Genomic DNA, 9,404 nt, shown 5'->3' with positions numbered 1-9,404 from the left:
GTACATTTGCGTCGGACAACAAAAGCAGGGCATGGTAGATTAAATCGGAGGTTGTTATGTGTAGGATGCGGTAAGACCGTTGGTGTTTGAGGAGATGTAGAAAGTATTTGTAATAACCGGTAATAGTTCTTATTTAATATATTAATTAACGTAAATTTATTTCATTTAGAATTGAATTCCATTACTCTTCATGTTCAGATGGCATGTGTGAGCAGGATAGCAATATGGTTGGAGTGAGATGAAAGATGTTCACGTTGTTTCAGCGTACTTTCGAAATTTAAAAACAATATAGATTGTGGAACGTGTTTAAAGCATCATTACATAACGTTTTATTAGGCGACTTTATTCAGTACAGTGTTCTAGTCTCGTTTAATACTTCATAGTTATTGTCTTCAGTGTTGTTCTACATCTCTTCAAATTAATTGAAGCCATCTTTTATATTCGAATATTGTAGATATTAGTGCGTAGATTTTGTCTCTCTATAGAAAGTAAGATATATGATATCTTAGTGTTTAATAAATTTGATGTTCATAATTATACAGATTTTATAAGTAGCGACTTGTAGCGTTTTATAATTTGCCTGGTGTGCGATGGTTTCATTGACCATAAATAAAATATATACAAATCGACAAATTGTCATATAGACATCATATGTCACTGTCAATGTCAAATAATGACAATGACAGTGACATCTTGCCAGAGATACGCTATTGATTCCTTAAAAATACGATATTTATATGTGTAATCACACTCTTCACGCTTATTTATTCCTCATAGTATACACTAGCAAATAGAAAAGAACTATTTAATATTAATTAGTATTTAGTAGAAAATGTCGAAGAAACTATCGTATCATCAGTCAATATTTTATATCCTATTTTATCTACAACTCTTCTTACTATTTTTCATGTCTGTAAATTATTATATTGATATACAAATACTTAAATTAACCAATGTTATTCGATGTACGTGTAACGTAATATTGTAGCTAAAAAAATATAAGTCACATTTGTATTTCACACGCTTGCTTATAATGTATGCTACAAAAATAATTAAATTAAAATGACGTTGACGATGTTCTGATTAGATGAAATTTATAATGTATGTGGTACAATGTCTTATTGAATGTATTATTCAATATCTATAATCGAATCAATATCAATTTTAATTGTTCAATTTCTTTATATAAAAGTACAATTAGCTATCTATACAACAGTATTGACAGTGCCACAGCTATACCTGACTCTGTCTCTTTATCTGTCTGCCTCTTCACGCCGCAGTTGTTCACCACTGAATGCTAGTATGAGAGCCAAGAAAGGACATAGGATAGATTCTATCACGGAAATTGCAAAGGAGCGGCAACTGTGCGGGGTAAAACCCCGGACTGTGTTTTTTCTTATGATTTCACCGGTTTAGCTGCGAGCCAAGAGCTAGTAATTAAATAAAAATATTAACATGATACATATAGTAGGTAGTTTACTTATCTTCTTGTATTTGCAGGAATTTTTGTTAATTTAAATGTTTTATGATTATATGATTTTATGATTATCCTTTCATTCTGACATAGATTAACATGTCCTTTTAACTAATTCAGTTTTAAAACTAATGGTGCATTTACACATTCGTTTGTAAAGCGAGGCTAATGAGGAACACGCATATATAAATAGTGCATTCGGCCTTCGGCTCATGTATTCGCGTTATAAGCGGTTTTTCGGACGTAATGAAAGGGATAAATGGCGGCCACGCATAGTTTATTATACTTGCGAATGTGTGAGCGGTACACGCCGACTCTCGTGCATTAATGTTTCGTCGAGAGACGAAGCGAATGGCAATCGCGAATGTGTAAACGTACAAATTTTTACAATTATTTTATTATAATATTAAAAATTTATATAGTATGTTAAACCTTTCAAAGGTTTAAAACGAAGAACTTACGACTAACTGAAAATTTAGCAATACACAATTTTTAATTCATTATTTATTTCAGTACAGTCAGTTTTATTTCAAGTAAATCGCATTAATTGTTTCGTTGATTGTATAAATGTTAAGGCACAAGGAAGGTTCTTATTGAGAAACAAACATACCACGAGTGAAGTCAGTGCGGACCGCTAGTTCTTAATAAAATATATCCGACCCATACATCATTATGTATCATAATGAGATCATAATCTCATTAATGAAAAAATAGAGAAATTATTCTTAATTTTGCTATAAGTAATCCAATCTTAAACTTATTTTGTGCAAAAAATAACAGATATCATATTCTAGAATAGTCTTCGACAATGTTTCACTTTATCACTAAAAGTTTTCGTTTAAATATAGATTATATAAAGTGACGTCACAGTAACAGGAAAATTTACAACTCAAATGATTACTTACTGAGTACATTGAATCTTATTTGCGCAAGTTATCCAAAATAGAAATGAATTAACAGTTAAAAATAAAACATTTCGACTCAAATAAAACACTGGTTTGTTTTCATAATGGTTAATTTCAACCGACGTTTCAAATGGAGGTGTCCAGTTTTCTCCATCTTCTTTTTTGGCCTTCTTACTAAATAACTCCTTGGATTTTCAAACGTTGGACGTGATACTTTTTATTCAGTGATTGATGGGGAATTGGGTTCTTTCCCCCGGGGACCTCGGTGGCGTTTTTAGAAATTAATAATATTGTCTTTGCTAGCAAGATTTTTCATAGTTATGTCAAAATATCCAAGCTGTTTAATGAACAGCGCTGTGTTTTGTAATACAATGTTTATTCCTGTTTTTCAAAAGTGACTTTTACCTATGCGATACATGTGCTGCTGTTTTATTATGCAAATAAAATAGTTATCAATGTGATTATTTGTTTTATTTTATTTACCCAACTATTTACTAATTAGATTTTCAATTGAAGTGTGAAAAGTAAAGGACGCTTTATGTCTGTTAATTTACATATCGATATAATAAAAATTGAGTTAAAATGGTATTTTTTTAAAGCATATTTAATAATTATTCCAGCTTTCCAGGCCGCCCTTGTTTCCATTGCAGAGACAGGGGGCCTCCTTTATGGGTTCAGGCCATAATCCATTGCGCTGGCCAAGTGTGGGTTGGCAATTGTCACATGTCGTTCTTTTTATTCTTGGACCTGTCAGTTTACCATGTTGTTTGCGTGCGTTCGTCTTGTCTCAATCAAGATAACCAACAAAACAAAATGGGATCGGTTTTTATAATTAAGCCGGCTATGCCCATTTTAAATATTTAGGTATATTATTATAGCGTCTTAAGAGTTCGGTCTGTCTAAACTTATATGTTATATTAGGTATTGTTTTGATTTGTTAAACAAGTTTACGAAACAGTGCTTTAAAGGTCATCGAGTAAAAAACTGACCGGTTTTTATGTTAACAATTATTGCATTAAGTATGAAAGGACTATTGGTATTTCTCAAACACAATGAAGGATGCATTAAAGAAAAGGCAATGAGTGATCTTTAAAATATCTTTTTAGTGAGCAAATTCTCGGCGTAACATCTTACATGCGTGCGAGTCTAAACTGGCGACCCCATATAACGATTTAAATTTGATATATTATAATATAACGAAAAATTAATGCTTTACTTTCTAAGCAGTATGTTGCACAATATACAATTTTTCTACACTCGGCAATCTCGTAAGTTAGATATAAATGTTCACAATTTTATGGCTGCATGCACTTATTGTTGAATAATAAAACCTCTCTCCTTTCTTCTTAACTAAAAGCCGTCAATCGTGATATAAATTTCAATTGCTCGATGCATTATTAGGAGCGCTACAATAGTATTATATTCCCAGCCACATTCTAACAGCAAGCATTCTTCTAGAAGAAGATTATCTGAATTTTTACAATTCTAAGGGTAATTCTATGCAATTGGTATAATATTTTCCATTAGTTCATTCTTATATACTTATACTGGATAAATCATTTCAGATTGAGATGGATAAATCATTTGAGATTCTAAATTGTTATGTTTTCCCTCGTATCCTTAAAGATAAAAGTAATCATACCTTTATGGTACGCTTCTGCAAATAAAAATTTATATTATTAATATTTATTGTAACATCAGTTGCGTTTATTTATAATAAAATCTAGAAGCCCTGTTTAATAAGTAAGTATATTAAACCCATAAAACAACATTTTAGCATCGTGATACAATATGTTCTCTGTATTTTAAAACATCTAAATATAGAGTCTTAAAACAGCTCCATCTGTTTGTATGTTACCGACTCGTTCAGACTCGATATCGAGCTACATTTAAACGAAAAGATTTAATTCAAGCTTTGCACAGTAATTGGCGACAATATTATAATATCCTTGTGTAAACTGTATAAGAGCAAGTAAGACAATTTAGTTATTCCATCATTTAAACGTGGTTTTTAGTTTCATAATTTATTATTTATTAAAGCTATTTATCATGAATTCTTCATAGCTTACATAATTTATAAACAACTATAAATTGGCATTGTTTGTTTGCTAGTTTTATGTTATGCCCATGACCTTAGGTGAAGCTTCTCCAGACTCGTCCGATTCGTCAGTAACAAAATGTCATTCATACGGAGTGGTGTAATATTGTTTTCCTTATTGTTACCGATATGTGCAGAATTTGTGTTCCCAAAAGTTATATTGCAAGCACTAACTCCTAAGGGGTTTAGAGCTATTCTTAATGGTGAGTATTTAAATTTTATATTTTTTACGATGATATCAATTTAATAAATTTTAATGTCAGAGATTAATAAATATGTAATTATTAATAAATGAGATTGATTTTATCGTGATTCTTCTTACATTCAATTATGTATATCGAAGTTAATAATGATTTACGTTAACATATTTGCAATAGGTTCAGTATTTTTTTTTTATAAAATAATATATCTACACATTTTTAAAATGGAAAGTGGAAATTACTGGTAATTCATAAATTCAAAAACCTTTTTCCTGCTATTTATACATGCATACAAGTGCGAAGATTTTATAATAAACTAGCTGCGCCTCGCGGTTTCATCCGCGTGAGTCGGTATCCCGTAGGAATGTCGAGATAAAAAATTGCCTATGTGTTATTCCAGTTGTCCGGCTATCTACGTACCAAATTTCATTGCAATCGGTTCAGTAGTTTTTGTATGAAAAGGTTACAAACACACACACATTCTTATAAACTTTCGCAATTATAATATTAGTAGGAAGGATAGTAGGATAATATTATATGTGCAGTCAAATCTATTATCTACTTTAATATTCATAAGGCAATGCATGTTAATGTGTTATAACCCAAGATATGTGATATAAAGTGATACATACATACATCTTATAACTTTGCTTGCAATAATAATTTTGTGAGCTATTGATTAAAAGGTCAAATCATTGTATAGTGTGCAGATTATTTATACTAATTATGAATTAAAATACTAATAATACTAGATGACCCGGCAAACGCTGTTCTGCCTTACTCTTATCATTTAGGGTTATGAAAAACAGATATTGTCCGATTCCTAGACATACCCAATATGCAGACAAAATTTCATAAGAATCGGTCTATTCGTTTTGGAGGAGTTCGGTAAATAAAATTGTGACACGAGAATTTTATATATAAGACGATATTATATTAAAATTATTGTTAAAGATGGCATACGCATTATTTCTGATATTTTCATTTAATAATTTAGGTAACATATAACACAGACACATACATTATACTACATTGCGTACATCTAAGCATGCATGCGTTAGTTCCGGGGGGTTCATATAATATTATGTAAAATGACTAAAAGTATATATATTAAAATTAGATTTTTTTTTCTACTTAGATATGATAAGGGCTTCTCAAGGGCTTCTTCCTTATAAGTGAAGCTGCTTAAATATAAAATTCTTATGATTTCTAAAGTTTGTCGATACTAATGTTTCTTCAGATGACCCGAAAATAACAGCATTCTACATAGACGCCGCATTCTATCGGGAGGCAATATTTTCTGAAGAATATGTAGACCAACGCGTCAGAGGTTTTGGTACGAAGCAGGCGTACGGTTGGGTATTCGAAGAGCCAGATATAACAGTCAAGTTGAATAAATACATTGAGTATAGAGTTTTCGTATCAACCGGGTATGGCAATGTTGGTGGTAAAGACGAGGATGGTCTGTCCACCCTCGTAATGCGAGGATATGCCAGCCCTAAATATACGGAAATGTTGAAATGTGAGTAACCTAGTGTTATATGTTTTGGAAATTGACCGAAAGTTCCTTCATTCATACATGCAAACGTTCAAGCATTTACCCAGGCATTCAACCTTTCTTTTTTTATGTCACAGTCGGCAATGGAGCTGGTGGGTCGCCTGGTGGTAAGCGCTGCCACCGCCCATGAACATTTAGAGAGGCATAAGGTCAACTGCAAACCTTACGCCTCTACAAATGGATTACCGACTTTTTGGGAAGGGATTAAGAAATATGGCTATAAGATATAAGAGGATTGGCGAGAGGTATAAAGGAAAGGACTGGGAAGGGTAAGGAAAAGGATATGGGCCTCCTTTCTAAAATTCAATCAATCGATATGCTAAATTATAAGTCACTCGATCCCAAGTAGATGCAGAGATGTATTTATTTATAAAGGACAGCAACATTACAGAGTACCTTCTAGGAATGATTTGTATCGCACTTTAAACTTTATAATGTATGTTGTATGTGCATTATTTTTCGGTAGTTATAATCTATCGAAGTTAAACTACAATCTAATGCCTATATAAATGTCAACTCTATGAAAGTTGCCAAGCTTAGCGTTTCTTAAACATTCTAAGGGTTTTTACTTCAACATAAATATATACTTGGTTTTTGAAGAGTGTTTATGAGAATTGACGAGCGAACAAACCGAGATTTTTTTTGGCAACTTAGCAGGTGGTTCGCCTGATGGTGAGCGATCACCACTATTCATGAATATTCGCAGAGGTAGTGCCTCTGCGAATGTCCTACCGCGCTAATGCGCTAATGCGCTACCCACTATCAAGGGTTAAGGGATAAGAAAAGGATTTACGACTGGAAAGAAGTTATGAACTGGAAAGGGTGAGGAAAAGGAAACGAGCTTCCAGCCTGTGGATTGTGTAAGAACAGAGGCCTTTAAACTATATTGCTTGTTTTTATTTATATTTCAGCGTACGTAGACCCATTAGCCCACGGGCCCTTGTGTCCCGAGTCCATAACGAAGGTTCGGGGACGCCGCGTGTGCGCTGGCGAGACAATATTTGAGGACGACTTCAATAGCTTTCAAGAAGACAATTGGCAGATCTCTCATTACATACCTATCGATCACCCGGTAAAAATTATGAATGTATAATATATGTTACATAAAAATATTTAAAGAATAAGAAATAGTTGTTTGTTCGAAATTTTTAAATAATAAAATATATGTATACCCAACCGAAAGACACTTGTTCCCACGACACTGAGAATCCTAGTGTAGGTGCAAGGGTTCTTAATCTATATGTCAGAATATTTTTTGGTAAATACATTATAGTTTATTGCAAATCATCGTACCCAAGAGCTGACTGAGATGATTCTTATAATATTCCTCGAATAATATTCTTCAAAATACTTGAAAGAATATAATACGGGGAAAAAACCGTACCTCCGAAAAACTCTAACTTTCATTGAGCATGACGCCACCGGTGGCACACCCTTTTTATGTATATTATGTTATAATTATTCCACTAGTAGGAAATTATATAGCCCTTCTGAACTTTTTAAGACTTGAGACTGTAGCTAAATAGAGATTTATTGAGTTAGCTGTTTTTTTATTATTATTTTTACTCCGCTCCGCCCGTAACTGATTCTGAGTTGGCAAGAAACGTATAATTGTATTTATTCACAGGAACATCCATTCGTATCTTACCAACGTCTCCAGAAGGATCCAACAGTGCTGGTGGCAAATGGTACTCTCCGAATCTCTCCCAAACTCCAACAAGATTTATTTGTGAATACAAACCAATCGATATTTTCAGGCACTTTGGATTTGACTAGCGGGTTTGTGATGTTTTATTTTACTATAAATCTCCTATTTTATCTTATCATGTATCATTTATTTCCTCAATTCATATATTAATTCTGATAATTGAATGATTTTTCGACTAATTATTGCTTGAAATGGTGAAAAAACGTCTTGCAGAAATCAAAGCATCAAAAGTTCGACGACATGTGACATCTGCCAACCTGCGCTTTGTCAGAAAGGTGGATTATAAAGCAAAGGACCTGGGTTCCAATCCCTCGTGATCAATTTTTTCTGTTTTTTCGAAATTTCTCAAGGTAGATTATAGCTTGTACCCTCATAGCAGGGCTATGTCCTTGCAGTGGGAACATATTATATGAGCTAATGATGATTTATTCATTCGTTGACTTGATTTGAATTGGGTTGAATTACTTAAAATATCCGCTTCTGTGGTGTAACGGAAAACACTGGAGTTAAATCGGTAGTTAACTGCTTTCAATGGAAGTTGGAGACCGTCCGTATTAGAAATGACTATTATTCATTCAGAGTTTATTCCATTTTTAATTTTTGTAATTTTAACTGACTTTAAAAATATTGACGTTCAAAGTTTAATATAAAAATTTATAAATACCATTATTATTATTATATTTCCAGCTGCACGGAGTTGCGAATATGCTCCATGTCGGCTATCGGAGTGGACATAGTCCCTCCCGTGGTCAGCGGTCGCATCACCAGCGCTCGCTTCGCGTTCACCTACGGCACTGTGTATATACGAGCTAAGGTGCCGCAAGGAGACTGGTTGTACCCAGGTATAGTACATTTTTCTTTATTGCTCTTGAAGTGAGTACCTGTGTCTTTAATGTGCGATTGGGCTTAATTAGAACCAAATATGTTACAGAGATTCTTCTCGAGCCGCTTTCAAAAAAATATGGCAACCTGAACTACGCTTCTGGAGTTTTGAAAGTAGCTATGGTGCATGGCAACACGGACATTAATAACGAGAGATATAGCAATAACGTGAGTAGAAAGATGAAATGTCGGAGCCAGAGGCCAGTATCCTTTTCCTCACCCTTTCCAGAACTTTACTATGATATATTTTTTTCCGTTTTGTTCCGTTCCATTTTTTTGCAATAGTCCTACATCGGCCGCGGACTGCCCAGGGTTGTATCTCTATAATGCAGTCATGGGCAGGCTGCGGCTCGTGTCCCACAACACATTATAATAAATTCTCTAAAAGGCCTCTGATCTGATCACGTAAGCCTTCCAAATGATCGGGTGCTTCCCTTCTGGATTATTTGTATATTTTAGTTGTAATTTTTTTAGTGAGACCTATCTGTAGAAGGGATCAGAGCTTTAATTTTATTTGAAATTTCAGTGGCTTACTGGAGGTCCCATTATAAACTCACGATGTCGCACTGCTCTTGAGTT

At 33.5% G+C, this 9,404-nt stretch overlaps 1 protein-coding gene across 1 annotated transcript in view; it reads left to right on the top strand.

Annotated features, from left to right (window-relative positions):
* The first annotated feature begins 4,283 nt into the window (after nucleotides 1–4,283).
* The window catches only part of LOC119828190, a 16,718-nt gene continuing 11,597 nt past the window's right edge, over nucleotides 4,284–9,404 (top strand). Inside the window, exons 1-8 of the mRNA XM_038350291.1 lie at nucleotides 4,284–4,351; nucleotides 4,517–4,680; nucleotides 5,918–6,199; nucleotides 7,147–7,307; nucleotides 7,863–8,014; nucleotides 8,631–8,785; nucleotides 8,875–8,993; nucleotides 9,352–9,401. Coding sequence (XP_038206219.1) covers nucleotides 4,557–4,680; nucleotides 5,918–6,199; nucleotides 7,147–7,307; nucleotides 7,863–8,014; nucleotides 8,631–8,785; nucleotides 8,875–8,993; nucleotides 9,352–9,401 — 1,043 coding nt within the window. The 5' untranslated portion in view covers nucleotides 4,284–4,351; nucleotides 4,517–4,556. The remainder of the gene's footprint in view (nucleotides 4,352–4,516; nucleotides 4,681–5,917; nucleotides 6,200–7,146; nucleotides 7,308–7,862; nucleotides 8,015–8,630; nucleotides 8,786–8,874; nucleotides 8,994–9,351; nucleotides 9,402–9,404) is intronic.

Source organism: Zerene cesonia, chromosome 7 (genome assembly GCF_012273895.1).
Source record: "Zerene cesonia ecotype Mississippi chromosome 7, Zerene_cesonia_1.1, whole genome shotgun sequence".
In the NCBI taxonomy this organism is placed as follows: domain Eukaryota; kingdom Metazoa; phylum Arthropoda; class Insecta; order Lepidoptera; family Pieridae; genus Zerene; species Zerene cesonia.
The sequence above is the reverse complement of the archived record's forward strand: the minus strand, read 5'-3'. Positions and strand labels throughout refer to the sequence as shown.